Source organism: Megalobrama amblycephala, linkage group LG11 (assembly GCF_018812025.1).
Source record: "Megalobrama amblycephala isolate DHTTF-2021 linkage group LG11, ASM1881202v1, whole genome shotgun sequence".
Lineage (NCBI taxonomy): Eukaryota > Metazoa > Chordata > Actinopteri > Cypriniformes > Xenocyprididae > Megalobrama > Megalobrama amblycephala.
The window spans coordinates 23158182-23185339 of NC_063054.1; the positions used below are offsets into that span (position 1 = coordinate 23158182).

General features: G+C 36.3%; 1 protein-coding gene across 1 annotated transcript; it reads left to right on the top strand.

Moving 5' to 3' along the window:
• On the top strand, positions 1-27041 carry moxd1 (monooxygenase, DBH-like 1). The gene is made up of 12 exons (XM_048206768.1): positions 1-519; positions 2593-2739; positions 3020-3187; positions 3649-3732; positions 10752-10931; positions 11013-11115; positions 11522-11688; positions 13206-13397; positions 14031-14090; positions 17355-17497; positions 25481-25649; positions 26421-27041. Exons 1-12 carry the CDS (start codon positions 250-252, stop codon positions 26580-26582), a joined length of 1845 nt encoding a protein of 614 aa, XP_048062725.1. The 5' UTR covers positions 1-249; the 3' UTR covers positions 26583-27041.
• The last annotated feature ends 117 nt before the right edge of the window (positions 27042-27158 follow it).

The following is a 27158-nucleotide window of genomic DNA, read 5'->3' on the forward strand; positions in this document are numbered from 1 at the left end:
TGTCGCGTCGCGCTCTCATAGTCACGGTGTTCAGCTCTACACGTCTTTCCACATCAAAGAGAAATCAAATCACACAAGTTCCAACAGTTCAGCGGTGGGAGGCTGCCAGCGCTTGAAAGGATCGTTCGCCTCCAATGCACCAAAGCAAACAAACACTCTTGCCCTCGGAAGTTACATATTTCCATAAACTGCTCTATGGATAAAAAGCGTCCTTGAGTGCCGTCAGTGTTGTCTGCGATTTAACTCGATATGTCTGAAAATCAGCATCTTTGCGCTCTAGTTTTCCTAACTTCACTCTTCTGCTCGACATGCTCACAGGGGACACGATTCGTTCATTCAGCTGCCCTAGTTGCGGATGGGAGATACAACATTAAGTGGGGATTTGACGAGTCCACGATAACTTTTGAAGTAGAAGTGGAAACGACAGGATATATAGGATTCGGTTTGTCACCGACCGGTGCGATGTCTTCGTCAGATATCGTGATAGGTGGTGTGCTCAACGGAAGTCCATATCTGCTGGTAAGTGTGCACGCACCTTTGGGTGAGAATGCATCTCTGATTATACAGTTAAAGAAGACTGACTCACAGTTTAAAATTAGCCTGCTGCATTTTGGCCACTGTAAATGCTGTGCTGGATTGATTAATTAGCATATTTGCTTCCATCCGTTTACCTTATGTAAAAATAAAAAATAAAGTAAAAAAAAAAAGTTTTAAAAAACAGTCAAATCAGTTTGATTTTATTTTTACTTTCATTTCTTTTACTATGCCATAATGCCACTGTGAATGTAACAACACCGGTCACATTTCAAAGGCAATGTAACTAATTTAATGTAGCTATAATTTTTGCATATTTACAGCCATTTGTTCTCATATGGACATTTTAAATTAATAGTTATAGACATAGTATTTGTGTCAATAAAGAAGAAATATAGCTAAAATTAATAAACTGTTCTGCATTTCGTTGTAAAATCATCTGTATTGGTAGTGGCTGTAAAAACAATATAGATTATATATTGTTACAGTTTCTGTATTTTTTTTTTTTTTTTTTTTTTTTTTTATACAGTAAATGGGAATCTTACAAACTCTATGCATGTTTCTTAGATTTAAAATTACCCCTACATAATTATCAAGAGTGTGTGCAACATTAAAGACCACTGTCTGCAGTGATATAGTTTTTTGTGTACTGAAATCTATTGCGATGAGATCATCAACAGTAACCCACTGACCTGACTATAATCAGCTGCCCTATTTTGACCTGGTTTTTAATCAGACAGTGCTTGCACAGACACTACTGTTTCAAATTCACACAGTTTCAAAAATGCAAGCAGGGCTGTATTTGAATACATCCACACCAGCTGTCCATATTCTCTGCACATTATAATCCCAATCCAGCTGTGTCTAACTGTATGCTGTCAATGGCGTGACAGGTCATTTTTTTGTCCAAAGGCCTTAATAATAATAAAAAACAAAGATATTACATCTAAAATATGTAAGGTAGTACAATGAGATCGCTTTTATTGAAGCCAATACGGCCAATTCATTTGTGATTAAAATATCTTAAAATGTAATAAATGTATATTTTTTTTTATTTTGGCATGATTTTATAACATTATATATCAACATAGTGTAAAATGGTATTAAAATTATGTGTAGAAGTCATTGCTTTGTTATGAGAAAGAATGTCTAGAAAAAATAATTTCATGGATGTCATTCGGAGTAACCAAAATAAAGGAATCATTTTGGATCAAGTCATGCATTCAATATCATGTGACAGGATGTGACATCTTTCAAACACCTGCAAAGGACCACATGGTTGTGAAGCAAAGTAACTAACTCTCTCTTAACTATTTGAAAATTCATGTTTTCATTTGCTCATACGCATGTCCCGAAACGTCACGTCATTCGGTACAACCGCTATAAAACATGGAAAATGTTGTAATATTTTAAAAACTTGTACTAAATAATACGTTTGAGTGTCCTTTTGCTAGCTAGCTAGATATCAGCCTGTTAGCATTGCTTAAAAAAATATTGTCATTCGGTATAACCAAAAGTGTCTTTTGGTAAAACTGAAATTTTGGTTTAACCGAATTACATTTTTGGTGACAAATTTTGTCCGTCTTGTGAAAAATGACAAAAGCAGTGTTAATTGATTATAAAAACAACATAATCTCAGTGTTAACACTTAATAAAACTTAAAAATTAATTATATCTCTATTAGGTTTTTTGCACTTTTAAAAACCTTATTCACTCGTATACAATAGTCCTAGATGTTTATGATTAGTGTTCAGCACAGGGCTATTCAACAGCATTGTTTAATGTAGGCTCTTTTATACCTATACATTTTAGTTTTAGTTTTGTAAGCGTGAGTCATGACTGCTTTTGTTCCAAAACTTAGTCATAGTTCTGTCTGAATGTATTGGACAAAAATAGGACATTTGTGAGTGCAGCTGACCAAACATTTTGATAACAGGTTATCACATGTGAGCAGACCAAAACCAATAGGAATTACTCACATGATCTCAATACTACATCAAAACCTAAAAGATGCAAACCTGAGATGGTCTAACTTTGGTTCCTCCTCACTGTACTCAGGACTACTTTACAGACTCAAACAGAAAGGTCCACAAAGATCCACTGCAGAGCTACAAGCTGCTGTACGGCAGAGAGAATGGCACACATACTGTCCTGGCTTTCAGCAGAAACCTCCAGACCTGTGATGACAATGACAAAGTCATTACGGTAGGTTTGACAACTACATGCATCATTACATCTGGCTCCATAAGTCTAAAAGAAACAGCTTTCAGTGGCAGGGTCTCTTTATCCAATTTTTGGAGCGTGCACCAAAACCAAAGCTGTGATCTCGGGTTGTAATTATAATGTCAGCAAATTGCCTTTTGTTCAGGGGAAAACTATAGTGTGGTTTTCATTGAGGAGTTCAATAAACTCAATTATTACTTATATAAGAAGTCTCTTGCACTTCCAGTAAGTGTACAATTACCCATAATTTGTCACTGACCAGGGCAGTACAGTGAGAGTGATCTGGGCATTCCATGCGGAGGACGTGGGAGTGTCAGGACCAGTCTACCATGGGATGAACAGAGGCAGAAAGAGTCTGCGATTACTCAACCCTGGAAGCAGCTCCAGCATCCCAGCAGGAACAGCTTTCTTTGACCTTCAAAACGAGGAGGTGAGGAAAGTGCATGCAGCAGGCTGCTGGAGCGTTTGATGAGTTAAGAGTGACATAGATCGGCTTAGCCTTAGGCAGTGTTATGCCTACCGTTTTGTCTGTTTGTGTGCATGCTTAAAAATCAAGGTCCTTAATGTCAAGGATTTGTGGTTACATATGAATCCTTTTAAAATACAGACTCTTTGCCTGCTGATTGGGTATTTTCTATGAAAACAAGGCCCCTTTTATGCCTGTGGGATACTGCCAAACACTAGATTTTATAAGAGTGTACATATTTACAACCTCATAACAAATACTCCGCATTGAATAGGGAAAAAACAGGAAATGGGATTAATAAAAAGCTGGAAGTCCACACTATCCAGTCCACAATGGAATATTGCTGGTTGTTGCCATCTAACTGCTATGTTTAACTGTTTTGTGACTTGTGCAAACCTACAATTTTGTAAACATTTTTTGTTCAGGTTCTTGTGCCTCATAAGGATACAACATACTGGTGTCAGATCTATAGATTTCCAGAACTGAAGAAGAAGCATCATGTAATCAGAGTGAGTAATAAAACTAAAGCATAAAGCATGCCCATCTTAATGAAATCATAATGTTTAAAACACTTACATTCATTTAAGTTATGTTTTAAACCATAGATGAGATAACTATTCCAGGGATGCATGCTTAGGAAATTATAGGCTTACCAATTAAATCCTCCCTGTTGTGATGTACCTTTTACGTTCTCAGTTAACTTCTACTGTACCTACATTTATGGGCTTTAATGAAGCTTGTGCATTTTCTTCTGGCTGCGGTTTAAAAAAAAATCCAAGTAACTAATTGCGCTACTTAGTTACTTTTTATGAAAAGTAATGTGTTACATTACTTTTGGGTTACTTTTTCTCACCTGGGCTGGGCTTGCTTGTTTTTTTTAATAGCAACAAAAAAAGTTCTATTTTTGGTAAATGTTAAGACCCTTTCACAACAAAAGTGAATTGAGTAAGCCTGAAGTGGAAGGAAATACATATTTACGCCTGTACAGTAGAGGGCGCAGCTCAAACTAATTTTTCAGCTGTGCTGCCATTCTAGATTAAAGAAGAATAGGATGCAGGAGAAGGAAGTTCAACACTCTTATTTCTAAATCTAATATAAAGTAATTTTTGATTATTAGTACATGTTTGGTTGAATTGGATCATTTAAGGTCAGCATCAAAGACATTGGTTAATAAAGTGAGATTAAATACATAAAGTATATTTGTGTAATTTAATATATTTAATTATTACAGGTTTGCGTAAAATTCTGAGATTACATTTCACTGTTTCTATTCATTTTGAGGAATACTGTATGTTTTTGTGCTAGTGAGATGAGTAAATGCATGTTCACATTTAGTCTAGAACTACAATAGCCATCATGTTCACACAGCGCACACAACACCTCTGCACTTACCCTATTTCTCTCAACATGGGGACAGGAGAGCTGTCAGTCAGTAAATGTGAAAAAGTAACTTGTGTTACTTATTTGAAAAAGTAACTTAGATATTTTGTTCTAAATTCAAAAAGTGATGCATTACTTTACTAGTCACTTGAAAAAGTAATCTGATTACGTAACTCAGGTTACTTGAGTTAATATATATTCCCCAACTCTGATGAGTTTTATGTTGACAGTATCAAACTTGAAGCGATAAATTTACACTAAATATGACAAAATCATTCTAATTTACATAACTGAGTCAAAATATAATACAAGGACTCAAATAGGTGAATCACTTTTGTGAATCTGTTTATTTACGTAAATGATCAGGTACACTAGAATGATTTTTCATAACATGAAAATGCTACATTTAGGATGAACTGATTCACTAGGCTGAATCGGACATTCCAGCACTGTACAGAGAGGATCAGACTCGAAAATCTTTACTGATTTAATCGCTGTCAGTATAAATACTGAATGCAGCTTTGCTAAGCGTTGATTATTCCCCCATTGCTATAGAAAAAGCTATTATTATGAAAATAACTGAAATACAAAGTTCTGTCGTGAAACTCCAGATGGCGTAGGCCGATAGGTCCTTAACTCAATCTGTTAGCAACCACATCATTCTCTATGGAGCACAGCTGTTGCATCAGCAGCAAATGAGCTCAGCTTTCAAATATTTGGTCAGTGTTTGCTGTAGCAGTTTGCAGTGCATTTCCAGAAACCCTCCACCTTCCCCAGCTCCACCTGTGTAGATCTGCTACAGGTAATTTATGTGTTATATTGTGCAGCAGCATGTCTTACTTGCTCACAGCAGCATGTCTGTGTACGTATTGGCAGTAGCAAGTCCTGTACTTGCTCTGCAGCAACAGCAATAAGAGCAGCAGCAGTGTAGCAGATCTATTCCATCCAAACATATTAACATTGTCATATCCATTACCATGCCAAACACTCTGACAGTTTTCATGACAACTACTGTCACGCTACATTTGTAGTTAGTTACTTAGTGAGATACAATTTTTTTTCTTGAAAATATTCAAAACATAAATTAGATTCCACATGCATGTTTCAAAACATGGTATGTTTTACCTCATATTGGTTGTTTTTACATCAGTTTATTTTTGCTGTTGTCACCTACGCCGGTTGCCATCTCTTTCTGTCTCTCTGTCTCCCTCGCTTCTATTTTATGTCTCACCTGCTTATTAATGTCTTTTGCAGCTGCTATTTGTAGATCAGACACGTTACTGAAATTATACTCTCTGACCAGATGAAAGAGTCTTCCCATAACTAAGCTTTTCAAGTTTTACTTAATTAAAGGCAGAATAGGTACTTTAATCATATGATAAAATACTACAATTAAGCTTCGTCCTTTCAGGCTAATTTTTCAGATGCACTAACCTTTAATTTTATTTAATTGTTGTAGTCACCAGTTCGTGTCTATGTAAAATTCAGCTGTGGAAACACAGGCATGCATTCATCTCCATGAATTCATCACTATGGCTACAGCTCCACGTTTTTAGCGAAAACATAAGCAGAAATGAGCAGCTTGCAGTATGAATGCAAGCCATTTACTGTAGTTTGCTGCAATGTTCAGCATGTAGTGTGCTAGATACAAAGACTCTACAGTGAATAGACTTGAGTAGTCCATGTTTTACAGGATGATGAATCATACAGACAAATGCACACATACACTTGCTTGCATTCACTAGCCAGTGGCATGCAGCCTTTAGTCATGGCCTAAATCAAGCAGTTCTAAATGACCAAAATACTGCTGGAGCATATTGTAAAATAAAGTTTGTCATATCACTTGGGTACATGTACTGTAAATGGACCATGTTTGAGTTAGATATTATATTTAGTCTCAATTTAACCTCTCATTAACACCAACTGAACACAAATCAGTAAAAACCAACAAGTCAATAGTTATTGCTGACCCCTCTTCACCCTCTTTTCCTGTCCTCTCTACATATAGTCTGGTATTTGTGAAGCTCCAGGCTGTGATGCCAGCAGCTACCCCATAACCACAGCAGTGTCTGGATGTTTCCTGCTCTGTTCCTGCTCAGTTTCATGGAGCAGATGTTGAACTGTCAAACAGGAGCAGATTTTCCAGACATATGCTCTCACTGTCTATATTCAGGCTATATTGTCACTGTCCTTATTCAGGCTAAACCTCATACTCTGTGATGCTAGAAGAGGCTGTCTGGGTGTACTTTGTACAGTAAGATCCCAAATAAAAGGTAGTTCATTTGCTCTAACAGATTGCACGCACACTTTATGCACATTGCTGATGATACTAACAATAAATGCATAACTGGCCTCGTGCAAAATATACAAACCCATATTTAAATTAGGAATGTGCTTGTAGTAATTGTCACAAATGTTTGTCATCTAGCTAATTTTCTGGGCTCTGTGATGAGCATTTTATCAGAATACCCACTGTAAACCCTAATGCTCAAAATAATTAGTTGGTTTGAGTTGGACAAACTTAAATTAAACAAATTAGTTCAGTTAAATTAACTTTTATGAGTATTTAGCACTTTCTTTTGCTTTCACGTTCACAGAACTGATATATTTCAAGTAAACTGAAATGTTTCATTGTTTTGAGTTTTATTAACTTATTTCTTTTAATTTAGACAAACTTAATTTTAACTGAAACTGGGCTGAGATTTCTATTTCCCAGCATGCTTTGCCCATGGTACTCGAAAGGGAGAGTTAATGTTAAAATGTTAGCAAATGAGCAAGTTAGCACACTAAGTTTACATTAATAAAAATGTTTACATTGAGGATACATGATAATTTGAAGTTAAATGTATGAATATGTACTCGAACATTTCAAGTTAAGAACAATTAAAATAGAAAATAAAAATCTGCCAGTTCTGCTTACTTAAACTTTGAATTTCTCAACTTAAAAAATTTGAGGCAACTGATAGTTTTCCTACTTATTCGGGTTTACAGTGTGGCGCAACATTTTTGAATGATTGTAAAGTGATGTTAGTGTCTTCTCAATGACATAACACACAATTTTGTTACTTAAACAAAAAGTGCATCTTTCATAGCAACGTTTTGATTAATATCAATGCAGCCATGTCCGTTAAATCATACTGTTCAATATAATGACAACATAGCATTATATGGATGGTGGGAGCTGAATATGTGATGGATTTACAGTAGATGGATGGATCAGACATGCTGTTATCAGTTAGAATACTACTACTAACATGTTCATTAGATTTTGGGGTCTCAAACAAAATGGTTCCCCATGGGTAAAAAAGAGGAGGTGGAAGGGAAATAAAGGAATGTTTGAATATTTATTCAGCCACTGTTTGGCCCTGGGTCCCACTGCTTCAGGCAGATGCCCCTGGAAGAGAGGACACAGTTCACTCTGTTGGAACTGCTTTTATTTAGAATTCCAGTTCCGACAGAAGAAGCCCACTGTGAGGAGAAAAATAATTCTAAATTCCCCCACTTCCTACTCCAAAGATATCCAAGCTAGTTTTAGCTCAAGAATCCACACACACAGACACACACACACACACACAGAGAGAGAGAGAGAGAGAGAGAGAGAGAGAGAGAGAGAGAGAGCGAAAAAGATAACCTACTTTTAACAAATCTTTATGACTGATCCCTTTATCAAAGCTCAGAACAGCATGTGTAGTGGAAAGTGTTCTTGTTTTGGATTATATATATAAAAAAAATTGTATAACATTTCAAATCCATTTCATTGCATTTAATTTAAAATTAAAATAATACCTACTATTTTTTTTTTTTTTTTTTTTTTTAAGAATTTACTCATTTTATTCACAAGGACATATTAAATTAAAGATGACAAAATTCTGGAAATAAATTCAGCTTTTACATCAAAGGAATTAATTACATTTTAAAATATGTTACAGTTTTTCTCAGTCGCTTTGGTGCATTTCTCACATCACTATTTACATTTGCACAACAGTTAATGCAGTTCTCAAAACAATTAGTGCAAACTGCAAAACCTAGTTGATAACCTGCAAAAGCGTGTCACTTGCTCAAAATGGATAGGTTATTCCTCAAAAGCAAGTATTCGTGTCAATGAAAGTGTCAGTGTCATCAAGATGAAAAGTCCTGACACCATTGTTTATGAACAAGATAGTCAAATGGCTTTGTCATGTTTTCATTATGACAGTTTACTCTGTCAATGTTTTCCAATGCAAAAAAGTCAGATCTTGGTGACGCTACCTGAAAATGCTCAAGACAGCACTATATACTATTTGCACAGCCATTTGAAAAATACAGTAAAGTTACACATTACTGTATTGAGTATGTATGTTTCACATTTTTACTGCATATGCTCTTTGCAATTCTGTTCACAGCATTGTGCAAAAGAAAAATTACACCCTTATTTGCAACAAACATAAACTCCCTTTGGGTAGAGCTGTGCACAACTGTAAACAATATTGCAGTACATATGGCAAATCTTTACTGTAAAACTACTGTACACTACAATACACTAAATGTGTGATGCAGTAAAGCTGTACGTCTAAATGTAAAATGTACAGTGACAAGTTCTTGTCCCACTGCAAGCTTCATGTATGACACAATGACAGTAGAGCAGTGCAGATTGTTTAGTGCTGAATTACTGTCCATTTATACACACCTGTTCTCCCGACAAAATGTTTGAATAATTGAATTTACAGTGGTTCTCCCAACATTTGGCTGCACCCTTCGACCAGCCTCAGCCATTGTGAGGCCGTGATTGACAACATGATCCACAATTGTAGCCCTGATTTCATCAGGGATCTGCCTATGTACTTGGCCTCTTCTTCCTCTTCCCCTGTTTTGTCCCCTTCCCCTTCTTCCCCGCACCCTCACCCCTCTTCCACGAGGCTGACCTTCCATTTCTGTGTCACAGTATTGTAGAAATGGTACACCTGCTTGGTTCGTATATGCTTGTAAAATGGGGGTTTATGGGATTCAGCTCTGACAGTGATTGTAGAGAAGTGGCTTATCATTTGTTGCAACTAATGCTTCACACACCTCTTCTCATCAGTGAAAGTTGAGATTCACTTGAGAGAAATTTTTCAATTTAGGAGACATTTTCAGGAAAAAAAGATTTTAAAAAATGTGTAAAATTTGCTTGATAGATTTTGACAACTAGTTCAACATTTTTGTATGTAATGACTCAGGCAATGAAATGAGGACTATTAGTTTTATATGGAATGACTATTCAGCATTCACAAGTATAGTTAATTTTGACTGACATGACATAAGCAAATGATAATGTTATAAAACAGCAGAGAGTTGTATGAAAGCAATTGATGCATGTCCAAAAGCATTTGCAATTTGTTCGAAGGAATGAGAAACTGCTACTATGATGTGCACAAATGACTAAATGTTGTGGAGGTTGAACTAACTGTTGTGCAAATGTAAATAGTGATGTGAGAAATGCACCAAAGCGACTGAGAAAAACTGTAAAATAAACAATTATTTTAAATTGCAATAATATTTCACAATAGTACTGTTTTTACTGTAAATGCAGTGTGGTTGAGCATATGAGACCCCAAACTTGGTATGGTAGTGTACAATAATAAATATTAAGTGGTTGGGTTAATTTCAAAATTTATGTAAGAATTTGCCACACCCATAAACAGGATTGTTGAACTGGAACTTGAATTGGTGTAACAAATGTACTAAATTTTGAGATAAAATATAAATATTAACATCAATAATTTGGGCTAATTATGTCTGTTCATTCTCTGATAAGTAGTTTACAAGTTGTCAAATCTTTAACATAGCCATCAAAAGAAACCAAACAGTAGCAAAAAATGTCCACCACATTGTTTGACATAAATATTGACATTTATAATATAATTTTCAGGTTCAATCTATAATGATATAAATGCACTAATAATAAAGAAATAAATATATTTTATAGTACATTAGTCCTTCTTAAGGTTTTTCTGTACTGTTAAGGGAACCTATTTGAATTTAATATTATTTTAATTCCTTCGATTCAAACTATTCTGCACCATTTGCTACCTCAGTTTAAACTCAGAAATGAACAAAATTCAAAAGTATTCTCAATTCAATTCTGAGTGGCGCACGATCCTGCTTTTCATATTACGTTTGGTGTTTTCAGATAGAGCCATTGATTCAGAAGGGTCATGAGAATCTGGTTCATCACATTCTGCTCTACCAATGCGACAGCAATCTGAACAAGAGTGAGATCAACAGAGGACATGAATGCTACCATCCAAATATGCCGGACTCCTTCTTCACCTGCGAAACCGTCCTGTTCGCCTGGGCTATTGGGGGAGAGGTGGTCATTTCATAAGTTCATATTAATTTGAAATAAATGATAGTTTCAGATATTGAATGGAAATTATTTTATATATTGCAGGGCTTCACCTATCCTCCACATGCTGGAATGTCTATAGGAACCTCAATAGATCCAGTCTATGTGCAGATGGAGATTCACTTTGATAACCCATCTTTACAAAGAGGTACCATATGTTATATCTGTTTTTATGTAACACTTTAACAGTTTAAGGCCAAACCTTAGTGATGCCATACTTAGTGACCTTACTTAGTGCATATAATAATCAATATAGTCTCCATGGTAATACTAAATGATTTTCAGCCAATCAATAATGAGTTTTTATGTAATGATTGAGCCAACACAATCTATTTTAAGTTTTGGTGAACTGGTGGCATATGAATTCCTACATTCTTATTCATATATTTTAATATGATCTGCTCTCGTCCCGGTGACGGGTATGTTTAGGGGTGGGCTTCATGCTTGCTTTTTTTTTTTCGAAAAATCATGTTTTTGTTTAATTCACAAATTCATACGAAATCGCCACCTAGTAACATAGTTTAAGTTGTCATTGAGTTTTGATCTCATCACAGGGATAGTGGACAGTTCAGGCCTGCGTTTGTACTACAGCCCCAGCCTGAGGCGCTATGATGCTGGGGTCATCGAGACAGGAGTGTGGGTCAGTCTCTACCACATGCTGCCCCCAGGCATGCAGGATTATATTACAGAAGGACACTGCACACAGGAGTGTCTCCAGGAGGTGGGACTGCAAAAACACAGGAATTATTGTGGTTACACTCCATTTACTCTTTATAATATGATATTTGATAGCTACACTACCATTCAGACAATTGGAATCAATATGAAAGAGTGTTTTTGAAAGAAATCAATACTCTTGTTCACCAGGATGCATTAAATTACAGTAAAGACTTATATTATTACAAATGACTACTTATATGAATAAATGCTGTTGTAAATGTATTTTATGCATACCAAGGCTGCATTTATGCAATGAAATATGGTAAAAAAAAATAGTAATATTGTGAAATATTAATACAATTTAAAATAACTTTTCAGAAGCCATTATTCCAGTCTTCTGTGTCACTTGGTCCTTCAGAAATCATTCTAGTATGCTGATTTGCTGCTCAAGTAACATTTCTTTTTATTTTCAATGTTGAAAACAGCTGCTTAAAGGATTAGTTCACTTTAAAATGAAAATTACCCCAAGCTTTACTCACCGTCAAGCCATCCTAGATGTATATGAGTTTCTTCTTTCTGATGAACACAATCTGAGTTATATTAATAAATATCCTGACGTATCCAAGCCTTATAATGGCAGTGAACGGGACCAGCGAGTATGAAGCTCAAGAAAGTGCATCCATCCATTATAAACGTACTCAACATGGCTCTGGAGGGTTAATAAAGGCCTTCTAAAGTGAAGCGATGCGTTTGTGTAAGAAAAATATTATATAATATTCATCTTACAAAGAAAGTGTAAAACTCGCATTTCAAAATGCATACGCTACGTCCTACGCCTTCCGTATTCAAATTACGGAGAAAAAAAAATTTGTAAGTTGAATGCGGAAAGCGGTCTGTTTTTAACTTTATAACTTGTTAAATATGGGTATTTTTCTTACACAAATGCATCACTTCATTTCAGAAGGCTTTTATTAACCCCCCAGAGCCGTGTGGAGTACATTTATGATGGATGGATGCACTTTCTTCAGCTTCATACTCGTTGGTCCTGTTCACTGCCATTATAAAGCTTGGACGCGTCAGGATATTTATTAATATAACTCTGATTGTGTTCATCAGAAAGAAGAAAGTCATATCCACATAGGCTGGCTTTAGGGTGAGTAAAGCTTGGGCTAATTTTCATTTTAAATTGAACTAATCCTTTAATATTTCTGTGGAAACTGTGATGCATTTTTCAAGGACAAGAACAAGAACAGAACTGATTTAAAGTACAAATCTTTTGTATCACTATAAAAAATCTTTACTGTCACTTTTGATCAATTTAATGCATTCTTGCTGAATAAAAGTATTAATTTATTTTAAAAAATTGTATTGATTCCAAACTTTTGAACAGTAGTGCATAAAAACAATTATTTCCAACATTTTTTTTTTTTTTTACCAAATGAAATGCTACATTGCTGAACAGAAGTATTAGTTTGCTTTAAAAACATAAAAATGTCTTATTAGTTCCAAACTTTTTAAAGTTTCTCAAAACCCAGACCACAAAAAAAGGAGTATAACATGTGTCTCTCTTCCTGTAAGTCATTAGACAGTGAGATGCCCAGTGGAGTTCATGTGTTTGCAGTTCTGCTCCATGCTCACCTGGCAGGACGGGCTATCAGAACCAGACACTTCCGCCAGCAGGTCGAGCTTCAGCCACTTGCCTCAGATGATCAGTTTGATTTCAACTTCCAGGAGTTCCAGCCGCTCAGCCAGGAGAGGATCATCCTGCCGGTCAGTCAGAATCCATTTCAGTTTCATAATCTTCATTGCTCCATCTGAGGGTGAAATTGATGTGTTGCATTAATCACCAGATACAGTGAACCTCACAGTTTGCTTTACTAATTTTCTGATATAGTGAACAGACTGTGCTTTTATCCCTCAAAGTCTCATTTGGGTCAAATTAAATATGGCATTTACACCAACTAAAGTCTTTACACTGTTCTCAGGGTTTATAGTTTATATCTGAGGGATTAGTAGTATTTTAGTAGTAAAGAATAAAGCAATTATCATTATCCGCTCAAGTGTCTCAGCCATATCCGAGCACTTTGTATTACCTAAGAGTGGTGTAATAAATTCAACATGTAAAGAGTGCGCACCGTGCATCTGTAAGACTGGTGTCTATTTATTTAAAAGGGCCCACAGGCAAGAGGTGACTCATATGTGAGTTGTGACTTGTTATCCTGTTCTGTTCTGTGATAACAATCAGTGAGGTTTTAACGGTATATACTCAAATAAGTTTCAATGATATATTCATTTTGGCCAGCACACAACAGTGAGCATAATAGACAAGCAAATGTTTTTTTTTTTTTTTTGTAATTCCCTTTTATTATCCGTGTGTTAACAGACCTGTTGTTCTGTCACCAGGGGGATTCTCTAATCACTGAATGTAGATACAATACTAAAGGCAGAATGAACATGACCTGGGTAAGATTAAAGCTTGTGAAGTCTTGTTTGTTTGTTTTTTAACAACAATTGTACAGATGTGTGTCATACTGTATACAGAATTATTTATAATATTAATCCTGGATAATAGCAAACCTTAGTTAACTGTAATAGAGCTGTTCAGGCAAGTTGTCTGATTTGTAGGCCACCCCGAGCGGTAATTTCCCATGGCTTCCTTTGGGAATTTCTAATGGGATATTAAAATAGCATTTCTTGATTTATGAGTAAGAAAGGTCTGTGGTGAATATTTCTTGAAACTTTATCATTTTGTTCTCCAACATAAAGGGATAGTTCATCCAAAAATGAAAATTATGTCAACATCTGTCATCATGTTGTTCCAAAACTATGACTTTCTTTCTTTCTTCTATGGAACATAAAAGATACTTTATTTAAATTATCTTATTTTGTGCTTCACAGAAGAAAGACAGTTATACCAGACAGTTTTGGACTAACATGAAGGTCTCCAGGTGAAGAAAAAAAAAAAAAAGTGCACTAAAATACATTTTATTTTAATACACTTAGTACACTTTCATAATGTACTAAACGTGCTGTTTTTGTGCACTAATTTTGCACTTAATATACTAAAAATTCTTCTTTAGTACTTCCTTTTTTAAGTAATGCATTTATAAAACACTTCTGTATATTTGGTTTATTTTATGTGACTACACTTAAAATCAATTTAAGTGTTAGTGCTAATTAGTGCATTTATATTAAATGTACTTAAGTACACTTATAACCAGTACATTAGTAATATATTTTTATTTAAATCAATGTTATTTAAACTTAGGATTACTATATAAAAGTCTCCTAAGATTGAACTCATTTTTAAAGCATTTAAAGCACACTTTTAAGAAATACGCTAATAAAACTCCTATGTACAGGTGCTGGTCATATAATTAGAATATCATCAAAAAGTTGATTTATTTCACTAATTCCATTCAAAAAGTGAAACTTGTATATTATATTCATTCACTACACACAGACTGATATATTTCAAATGTTTATTTCTTTTCATTTTGATGATTATAACTGACAACTAAGGAAAATCCCAAATTCATTATCTAAGAAAATTAGAATATTACTGAAGACCAATACAAAGAAAGGATTTTTAGAAATCTTGGCCAACTGAAAAGTATAAACATGAAAAGTATGAGCATGTACAGCGCTCAATACTTAGTTGGGGCTCCTTTTGCCTGAATTACTGCAGCAATGTGGCGTGTCATGGAGTCGATCAGTCTGTGGCACTGCTCAGGTGTTATGAGAGCCCAGGTTGCTCTGATAGTGGCCTTCAGCTCTTCTGCATTGTTGGGTCTGGCATATCTTCCTCTTCACAATACCCCATAGATTTTTTTGGCCAATTAAGAACAGGTATACCATGGTCCTTAAACCAGGTACTGGTAGCTTTGGCACTGTGTGCAGGTGCCAAGTCCTGTTGGAAAATGAAATCTGCATTTCCATAAAGTTGGTCAGCAGCAGGAAGCATGAAGTACTCTAAAACTTCCTGGTATACGGCTGCGTTGACCTTGGACCTCAGAAAACACAGTGGACCAACACCAGCAGATGACATGGCACCCCAAACCATCACTGACTGTGGAAACTTTACACTGGACCTCAAGCAACGTGGATTGTGTGCCTCTCCTCTCTTCCTCCAGACTCTAGGACCCTGATTTTCAAAGGAAATGCAAAATTTACTTTCATCAGAGAACATAACTTTGGACCACTCAGCAGCAGTCCAGTCCTTTTTGTCTTTAGTCCAGGTGAGACGCTTCTGACGCTGTCTGTTGTTCAAGAGTGGCTTGACACAAGGAATGCGACAGCTGAAACCCATGTCTTGCATACGTCTGTGCGTAGTGGTTCTTGAAGCACTGACTCCGGCTGCAGTCCACTCTTTGTGAATCTCCCCCACATTTTTAAATGGGATTTGTTTCACAATCCTCTCCAGGGTGCGGTTATCCCTATTGCTTGTACACTTTTTTCTACCACATCTTTTCCTTCCCTTCACCTCTCTATTAATGTGCTTGGACACAGAGCTCTGTGAATAGCCAGCCTCTTTTGCAATAACCTTTTGTGTCTTGCCCTCCTTGTGCAAGGTGTCAATGGTTGTCTTTTGGACAACTGTCAAGTCAGCAGTCTTCCCCATGATTGTGTAGCCTACAGAACTAGACTGAGAGACCATTTAAAGGCCTTTGCAGGTGTTTTGAGCTATTTAGCTGATTAGAGTGTGGCACCAGGTGTCTTCAATATTGAACCTTTTCAAAATATTCAAATTTTCTGAGATACTGAATTTGGGATTTTCCTTAGTTGTCAGTTATAATCATCAAAATTAAAAGAAATAAACATTTGAAATATATCAGTCTGTGTGTAATGAATGAATATAATATACAAGTTTCACTTTTTGAATGGAATTAGAGAAATAAATCAACTTTTTGATGATATTCTAATTAAATGACCAGCACCTGTATATTTTTGCGGTAGTATTCTTTATTTCAATGCACTAAAAATCAATTTAAGTATTAGTGGTATTTATTATAAAATATTTTTTTAGTTGCATTGAAGTATACTTTTTCTTTCATTTGGGTGCAAATGATTAGAGAATTTTCTTTTTTGGGTGAACTATTCCTTTTACAACCTTTTACATGTTGTAAGGTACACAACCACGGTAGTCCTAATGTATCAACTTGTTAGCAACTTTTAAGTACCCTAACATATACAAAAAAACAAACAAACAAAAAAACTAAAATTTAATTTCAAATATAAAATTCTAAAAAACTGTATGACAATAGACTAAAACTATAGACTTTAGCACTACAAACTGAACAGCTCTATTAGAAACACGTCTTTAAATCTCAACAACAGGGTTTTTTTCCAGCTGGTCTGTGAAAGTCTGCATGCTCTTGGCTAAACAATGTGTCTGCAAACAGCTGCAAGTCTGTGGAGATGGATCCAGCTGCTGACGTTTGCCCGTACACATGAAGCCAGTGAGCTGATAGGCTGAGCCGAGCTGCTTTTTCTCTGTAGACAGTCCACAATCCATAAACATCAGAGCCAAATCACTGGTGTTTTGGATTCATATTAGAGAGATCAAGATATATTTGCTGCTCTGTACATGTCAGTTCAGCTTTGCTCAGTAATGGGCATAATTTGTCACAGGCCTTTGGCTGTAACAGTGATTCAAATGCATTATGTCAGTGTAGTATTTCAAGGTCTTGACCCTAGTAATGTGGAATCTTTTTTTTTTTTCTACAGGGAGGTCTTAGTACACGGGATGAGATGTGTTTGTCATATCTGCTGTACTACCCCAGGGTTAACCTTGCCAGGTGTGAGAGTTTACCAGAAATCACCGGCCAGCTCAGATTCATTGGGGTCAAAGAGATTCAGGAGCCTGTTACGTAAGTCTGAAAAAACGCCTCAGAGAAGGGCTTCTTAAGTTCATAACAATGAATAAGCACATTTATCGTAAATGGCACTGAAGTATGCAGCAGCAGTACAAAAACATCTCATTTACCTGAAAGAAATGACTGTATTAACCATCCTGAAATATCTGTGACAGCCTGAGACTAGACTGTAGATTTTTTGTTTAGCCAATCAGTCAGTCATTTTGCTATATCCAGCCTTATTTAGCAATTGTCAATTGTTACTTTATTATTCGAAAGCGCTATTGCTGTTTGTTGTTCTTGTTTTTGTCAACTTTGACAGCACTATGATGCTACTACTCACATGCTTCAAATACAATGGCATCTTTGAAGGTGGGGTTTTGGATAGTCTAATTCGGTGGCTAAAGTATACTTCAGTTTTGACATAAATACTTAGCGTATGCGTACATCCGAACACATAGCCTATTAATGTAAACTACATTTGATAGTGTGCTCAAGAGACATCCTTTAAACTAGAGTTGCATGTGTCCTGAAAAAGAAACAGATGAGACGGAACAAAAAAGATGGCTGAGTCCCCGTTTACACTAGCGCGTTTTCGCTTAAAAACGCATAACTTTTGCTATGGTTACGCCTGTCGCTTACACTACTCTGGTGTTTTCGACACAAGAAAACAGAGACTTTCGAAAACGCTGCAGAGCCTGTTTTAGTTAGAAAACGCCAGGGTTGCATTTCACTGTAAACGGACCAAAACAGAGATTTTTGAAAATGATGGCTTGGCTGCCCACGTTCGCTCTGCGTATCCTTGACGACCATATAAACAATAACATGGGGACTGAACTGCAATCTTTGCTGGCTTTGTTAAACTCTGCATTTTTTAAAGGTGCCATCGAATTGAAAATTGAATTTATCTCGGCATAGTTGAATAACAAGAGTTCAGTACATGTAAATGACATACAGTGAGTCTCAAACTCCATTGTTTCCTCCTTCTTATATAAATCTAATTTTTTTAAAAGACCTCCGAAGAACAGGCGAATCTCAACATAACACCGACTGTTACGTAACAGTCGGGGTGTACGCCCCCAATATTTGCATATGCCAGCCCATGATCGAGGCATTACACAAGGGCAGCCAGTATTAACGTCTGGATGTGCACAGCTAAATCATCAGACTAGGTAAGCAAGCAAGGACAACAGCGAAAAATGGCAGATGGAGCGATAATAACTGACATGATCCATGATAACATGATATTTTTAGTGATATTTGTAAATTGTCTTTCTAAATGTTTCGTTAGCATGTTGCTAATGTACTGTTAAATGTGGTTAAAGTTACCATCATTTCTTACTGTATTCACGGAGACAAGAGCCGTCGCTATTTTCATTCAGTCTGTATAATTCATAAACACAACTTCATTCTTTATAAATCTCTCCAACAGTGTAGCATTAGCCGTTAGTCACGGAGCACTATCAAACTCATTCAGAATCAAATGTAAACATACAAATAAATACAATACTTACGCGGTTAGACATGCTGCATGACGAACACTTTGTAAAGATCCATTTGAGGGTTATATTAGCTGTGTGAACTTTGTTTATGCAGTGATAGAGTCGAGAGTTCGGGAGGGGGCGGAGAGCACGAGCAATTAAAGGGGCCGCAGCCTGAATCGGCGCATTTCTAATTATGCCTCAAAATAGGCAGTTAAAAAAATTAATAAAAACAAATATGGGGTATTTTGAGCTGCAACTTCACAAACACATTCAGGGGACACCTTAGACTTATATTACATCTTGTAAAAAAACGTTCGATGGCACCTTTAAATACTGCAGCTACCTACATGCGCAAGAGGCTACTGTTTAAACTTGTACGCGCATGCCCAGTGTGCATGAACGGTCATGTGACATGCATTTTCGGTTGTGTAGTGTAGACGCAGATCGTTTATGAAACGCTGTGAAAACGGCAGTGTAGACGAGGATCGTTTTCGTTTCAAAACGCCGTTTTAAAATGAAAACGCACTAGTGTAAACATTAACAAGCACTTGTGTGAAAGAGTTAAGAGATACACGCAACTAGTTTTAAAAAGTACAAAGTTATCGGTCATAACTTCTGGAGAGAAATAGCACAGATAATGGATGAACACCTGTGTTCACACACACTGTCAACTTCTCATCAAAACTGATGTATACTTTGGGCTTTAGAAAAATTGGGGTGTGAGCATACAGTTGGCTAATACCAAAATTTACATCACACACATAAAGCCGCGCACACACTTAACGATTGTAAGGCCGATTATGAATGTAAATTGATACTTATGACTGATCGTGCTCAAACGCGTCCAGTCAGAGCCAGTTGCGTTCAGTCTGCGATTACAGTCGGTGTTTAAATTCCATGTGTAAGTATTTAAATCTGCTTCAGTCGCAGGAAACAATCGCGTGTATGTTCAGCACAGTCTTAGAATGTTTCAGCTAGTCGTTAAATGTGTGCCCAGCTTAACAGTGTGCGTGCAAAAACCTTATTTTACAACGTGGAAGTAAACAATTTTCTGTGAATGTGAGAGATTTCAGATTCATTAGTCACTAATAACTAGAACAAACAAAGTGCAGTAAACATTAAAAAAAAAAGTAAAAAAAAACAGTTTATGATTACAATAAGAAATTAAAATAATATGATAACAAATATCAGTTTACAATATCAAGCAGCATAGCTGTTTTTTTACAGCTAAAATAACTGGAAGCAGATGAGACCAGCTGTTACGTTAAAAATAAGGTGAATACTTTGGGTTTTAGTCTGGTTTATGTTCCAAAACAGCTTACATCACTTACAGCTCCTTGAAATTTGCAATAACAAAAGCAAGTACTAAGCAGAATGAGTAGGTTATGAAACTTAAGAAGAAGAAAACAGAGAGAAACAATGGGAGGAAAACAATGGAAAGAAAGTTCAAGGACAAAAGGTTTAGTTAAATGGAACAAACTTGAGACAATAGTGTGAAATGGAAGACTTTCCAATGACAACTTGGTTCACATAAGACTGGTGTCCCTATCACAGACCCGTAATAGATTAACGGCGGTTAATTGATGGCCTGCCGAGTAGGTAAATGATCAAGTGAGGATAAATGTTTTCACTTATCCAAATGTTCTTGCTGTCATGTCAGCACAAGAGCTTTACCAGAAGACATGCCATCTTGCTCCCATCAGAAAGTACAAATTGTTTGTCCGCCCCACTGGAACATCTGGAATGGTCATTATAAAATGTGTTTGTCTGATTCTAAGAGAGCTAAAAAAGAAAGACACTTTGAAACCACAAGCCATCTGACAGATGTTATCAAATCTAGTTTGCCGCTCTTGCGATTTCGTTGCTGAGATTAAAAAAATACATGTTTATACAAATACAAAGCATCATCTCTGGGTATCATAACATCACTGTTGTATCAGTTTAGTAACACATTCAAACATGGTGACTCTCCAGAACTCATCTAGAAAGTCAAGCAGTTCTTGTCTAATTTTAGGTGTTATCGCAACCATGGTATAAATCTAAACACATAATATAGCATATGAGTTTTAAAGGAGGTCTACATCTCAGAGCAGCTGCGTGTTTTCAACTCCCAGGTTCTGTGGGCGTCTGCTGAGCTGCTGATAATTTGTATAGATTCCTTTCACTAGTTTGTATAGAGAGAGAGAAAGAGATGTGTGTGGTTTGTTATGTCCACACATGTTTGTTTGTGATTTCGCATGTGAGCAGGCGAATGTGTGTTTTGGATGGACGTGGGTGTGTGTGTGTACGTCTAAAATGAGGAACATCTGAAGGACCCTGCTGGTGGAGTGTGTTTATTCGACCCCCTGAGGCTCAGAACAGTATTGTGCTCAGATGCTGGAATTAGGGGGATTGTAAGGGAAAAGACCTGGCAACTCTAAACAGATTTAGTTTCAAAGCTCTGCCCCAAGCGCCCTCTGTCTTTCGATCACCACACACTCACACACCCCTATTTAGCTCACTGAGGAGATATGGACCCTCAGGAGAATCTTTGATCAGTATATTTATGGCACTCAAACCATCATGGGGAATATGTTTAACAGTACCATAATTAATATGTTAAAAATTCATATCTGTATTTTCACATGAAGTCTTTATTCAAGTAGCACAGAAGTTAGAAACATTAATTATTACCTTAAAAATCATTTTTAAAAGTTCATTACTGCTAAGAGGAGTTGAAATATAGGTAATTAAATGTATAAACTATGATATTTGCATTGATATGTATAGCAAAGCGTAAAGTGTTTAATATTAAAGGAGTAGTTGACTGAAAAAATGAAAAAAAGTTTCTTCTCTGAAACACAAATGCATAAATTTAAAGGTGCCCTCGATTGAAAAATTGAATTTATCTTGGCATAGTTAAATAACAAGAGTTCAGTACATGGAAATGACATACAGTGAGTCTCAAACTCCATTGTTTCCTCCTTCTTATATAAATCTCATTTGTTTAAAAAGACCTCCGGAAAACAGGCGAATCTCAACATAACACCGACTGTTACGTAACAGTCGGGGTGTACGCCCCCAATATTTGCATATGCCAGCCCACGTTCCCAACATTATCATTATGAAAGGCATTAGACAAGGGCAGAACGTCTGGATGTGCATAGCTGAATCAACAAACTAGGTAAGCAAGCAAGAACAACAGCGAAAAATGGCAGATGGAGCAATAATAACTGGCATGATCCATGATAGCATGATATTTTTAGTGATATTTGTAAATTGTCTTTCTAAATGTTTCGTTAGCATGTTGCTAATGTACTGTTAAATGTGGTTAAAGTTACCATCATTTCTTACTGTATTCACGGAGACAAGAGCCGTCACTATTTTCATTTTTAAACACTTGCAGTCTGTATAATTCATAAACACAACTTCATTCTTTATAAATCTCTCCAACAGTGTGTAATGTTAGCTTTAGCCACGCAGCATAGCCTCAAACTCATTCAGAATCAATGTAAACAATATAACAGTATACAATACTCACATAATCTGATGCATGCATGCCGCATGCATGACGAACACTTTGTAAAGATCCATTTTGAGGGTTATATTAGCTGTGTAAACTTTGTTAAGGCACTGTTTAAGGCAAGCGCGAGCTCTGTGGGCGGAGAGCACGGGGTTTAAAGGGGCCACAGCATAAATCGGCGCGTTTATAATGATGCCCCAAAATAGGCAGTTAAAAAAATTAATTAAAAAAAATCTATGGGGTATTTTGAGCTGAAACTTCACAGACACATTCAGGGGACACCTTAGACTTATATTACATCTTTTAAAAACATAATCTAGGGCACCTTTAAAAGAATTGTGCTGGTTTCTGATTCCATGCAATTACTGTACAATATCAAAAATCTGAACAAATCATTCAGTTTTGTAAAACAAAACAATCGATTTACAGTTTTTTTCACACAAAATCCTTACTTGTCACACAATTTCTGAAACCTGACTCTCAAACACCAAAACCACACACCAAATCTGCAAAACCATACACTTATTCTCGGCCTTCAACTCAGTTTTCAATTTCATAAAACACTTTTTTTCAAAATACACACAATTCTCTATGTAACACACAAAAATCTAACAGGAAGTATCTTGATTTCCTTTTTCAAACAGAACCATTGTTTCTGTCCAACTACACACGGTTGATTTCTTTTCTTTCGTACTGTGTAATACTGTATTCACAACCACAAATGCTTACAGTAAAAAAATAAATAGTTTGGCTTTAATCTTGCTTTCGTGTTTACTGTGAATTTTTCAACATTTCTTTGCCGATTACTTTCGATATTGTACAGAAATGTACATAGGAGCTCATGAAAAAAGAGCTTTGGTTTTTTAATAGCTGTATGTATATGATATATCCAAAAATAGAATATTATGCCAAAGCTGTTTGCAACGTAAGACCGATGTTTGTTTTTTAGATGTGTTTGTGATATTTTGAATGCAGTGCTTCAATTTGCAAGAGATGTGAGGCATTTTGCATTTTGTGTGTGCGATTCTTGGATTTGTGTGTAAAGTTTTGAAAAAAGGAGGCAAAGTTTTGCAAAAATGTGTGTAAGCAGTTGAAAAAAAACTGTATTAAAAGATAATTAAAAAATATATATATATATATCAGACATCACTATTTCTCCTATGAACGCACCAAGAAACCTAGGGATGTCTTAAAGGGATAGTTCACCCAAAAATGAAAATTTGATGTTTATCTGCTTACCCCCAGCGCATCCAAGATGTAGGTGACTTTGTTTCTTCAGTAGAACACAAATGATGATTTTTAACTCCAACCGTTGCCGTCTGTCAGTCAAATAATGCTAGTGGATGGGAACTTCTACTATAAGAGTAAATAAAACTTGCATAGACAAGTCCAAATTAAACCCTGCGGCTCGTGACGACACATTGATGTCCTAAGACACGAAACGATCGGTTTGTGCGAGAAACCGAACAGTATTTATATCATTTTTTACCTCTAATACACCACTATGTCCAACTGCATTCATCACTCGATTCATTTGGTCTGATCGCGCTCTGACAACGGCAGTGATGTCTCACGCATATACTTCACTGAGAGCCAGACATCACTGCCGCTGTCAGAGCGCAATCAGACCTTACTAACGAGTGCTGCACGCGGTTGGACATAGTGGTGTATTAGAGTTAAAAAATGATATAAATACTGTTCGGTTTATCGCACAAACCGATCGTTTCGTGTCTTAGGACATCAAAGTGTCGTCACGAGCCGCAGGGTTTAATTTGGACTTGTCTATGCAAGTTTTATTTACTCTTATAGTAGAAGTTCCCATCCACTAGCATTATTTGACTGACAGACGGCAACGGTTGGAGTTAAAAATCATCATTTGTGTTCTACTGAAGAAATAAAGTCACCTATATCTTGGATGCGCTGGGGGTAAGCAGATAAACATCAAATTTTCATTTTTGGGTGAACTATCCCTTTAAGTAAAAATCAGTTACTTTATATAATCTAAATTTGAATTCAAAAAAGTAATATGGACAAGACGTGCCATTTAGTTCAAAAGAGTCATATGGACTCTTTAGGTGCTTTGGCGTCCTCTTGTAAGCTTGACAGCTCCAGTTCCCATTTCTTATAACTGTATAGAAAACTGTACTTAGAGACTTAGAGGGTTAGTTCACCCAAAAATGAAATTTCTGTCATTGAGTATTCACCCTCATGTCATCCTAAACCCTTAAGGCTTTCGCTCATATTCGGAACACAAATTAAGATATTTTTGATGAAATCCGAGGGTTTCTGAACCAGGCAGCAACGTCATTGCACCTTTTGAGGTCCAGAAAGGTATTAAAACATCGTTAAAATAGTCCATGTGACTTCAATGTTATGAAGTGATGAGAATACTTTTTGTGCGCCAAAAACAAAACAAAAATAACAACTTTATTTAACAACTTGAACTTTTGTCATACACAGTTGACGTAGTGAACACAGTTAAGCACTTCCGTGTTTACGTCGGAACACCGGCTCAGTATTGGCCGACGCTGTACACATGAGCAGCACGATGCATGAGTATGATGCTAACGCAGGAGCCAGCCAATAATGAGTCGGCGTTCTGGCGTAGAACACGGAAGCGCTGAACTGTGTTCACTACATCAACTGCGTTTGACAGCGGTTCAAATTGTTAAATAAAGTTGTTATTTTTGTTTTGTTTTTGCGCCCAAAAAGTATTCTCGTTGAACCACTGTAGTCACGTTGACTATTTTAACGATGTCTTTACTACCTTTCTGGACCTCAAAAGGTACAATGACGTTGCTCCCTATGTGTGCTTCAGAAACCCTCGGATTTCAGCAAAAATATCTTAATTTGTGTTCCGAAGATGAACGAAGGCCTTACGGGTTTGAGACGACATGGTGGTGAGTACTTAATGACAGACATTTCATTTTCGGATGAACTAACCCTTTAAGTATTGTTATGATATTAAGTAAATGCACTACACCAAACACCAATCTCTTTTGCTTTTTGAAGAACTTGGCCATTTGTGATTAAGAGTCCTAAGAAGTACAGCAACCTATCCTTCACGGAGGCCATGGACAAATATAAGTGGACAAGGAAGAGAGGGAAAGCGTTCAACGACATTGTACGGAAACTCCCCATGAACGTTCGCTGCTCCAAGATCGGCCAGGATGAGTGGTCGGTGAGTGATTTTGGTTACGCTGGGCCTGTGTGTTCTTTTATATTCTTTCATTGCTGTCAGTCATTTTTTGTATATGTGGCCAATAAGGCGCCTTGGACGTATACTGACCTGACACCTAGTGATGTGGATGCAGAATAATAAAAAAGAAGCCATTTTTAGATACTGAATGCAAATTAAATATGCTGTTCACAATGGAAGATATTCAGATAATACTATTATTTGGCTGGTCATGTGATCTCAAATGTCCTATTTGTATGGGAAGAACTTTTTAATGTGGAAACAAATACTGAGGGCACAAACGCACTGAAATACTCTTCAAAAGTTTAGGTTCAGTATATTTTAAGACAGTAAATTGATCAAAAGTGACAGTAAAAAAAATTACATTGATACAAATAATATATGTAAAAATAAATAAAAATAAATGTTGTTCTCTTGAACTTTCTATCATCAAAGAATCCTGAAAATCAGATCAGCATATTAGAATGATTTCTGAAGGATCATGTGATGCTGAAGACTGGAGTAATGATGCTGAAAATTCAGCTTTTCCATCATAGGAATACATTACATTTTAAAATATTTTGAGGAAAATTATTTTTGACAAAAAAACACACAAAAAAAACAACCTTGGTCAACATAAAAACATTTTTAAAAATCTTTCCGACCCCAAAAATTTGAACAGTAGTATCCTTGTCAAAGTGTTTTTTCGAGTGGTTATTAAGTGGTCAGTATTTTCAAGTGGTTTCTAAAAGTTCTTTTCTCTGTCTCTGTCAGATTCAAGGGATGATCGTCTCTCCTCCGGATCTAAAGTCAGAGCAGACATCTGCTGCTGTCGTGACCTGTAGGAATGTCTCAGAAATTCACTGTGAAAGTTCCCTCGCTCTGCTCCTCATTGCTAGTCTCTTGCTCATACTGCAGACCTGCTTACACCTCTAATGTCTGCTGTCATCTCATCCCCTGTACTCATAAACATACACAATTACAGCAGGTTCAATTGGGTCTAGTGTTTTCCAGCAACAGTGAAGCTCAAGATTTACACCTTGCAGACAGTATAAAGTAATTGCACTGTGTGACACACTCTTACTTAACCTAAATCAAGTTTATCACTAACACTGATCACAACTGTGCTGTATTCATGTTGGCATCATACATGCTTCTCATGGAATATCCTTTGGTTAGTACACTGCGGTGTTGAAAGCCTTTCTAACAAACGCCTTGCATAGCTGTAAATCTTCATAATCTCACCACATCCTTTGTCTAGTGAGTTAAAGAGAACAAAAATGAAAAATTCTGTCATTTACTCACTCTCACACCGTTCCAACTCCTCAACTTTCTTCTGTGGAACACAAAAGAAGATATTTAGAAAAATGTGTTTTGTTTTCGGTCCATATACTGCGTTCCAAATTATTATGCAAGTGACATATCAGTAAGATTTCAGTAGAATAAACATTTAGATTTTAGTTTTTCTAAGAAAATGTGGAGGAAGAGGAAGAAAGATCTTTCTGAAGATGA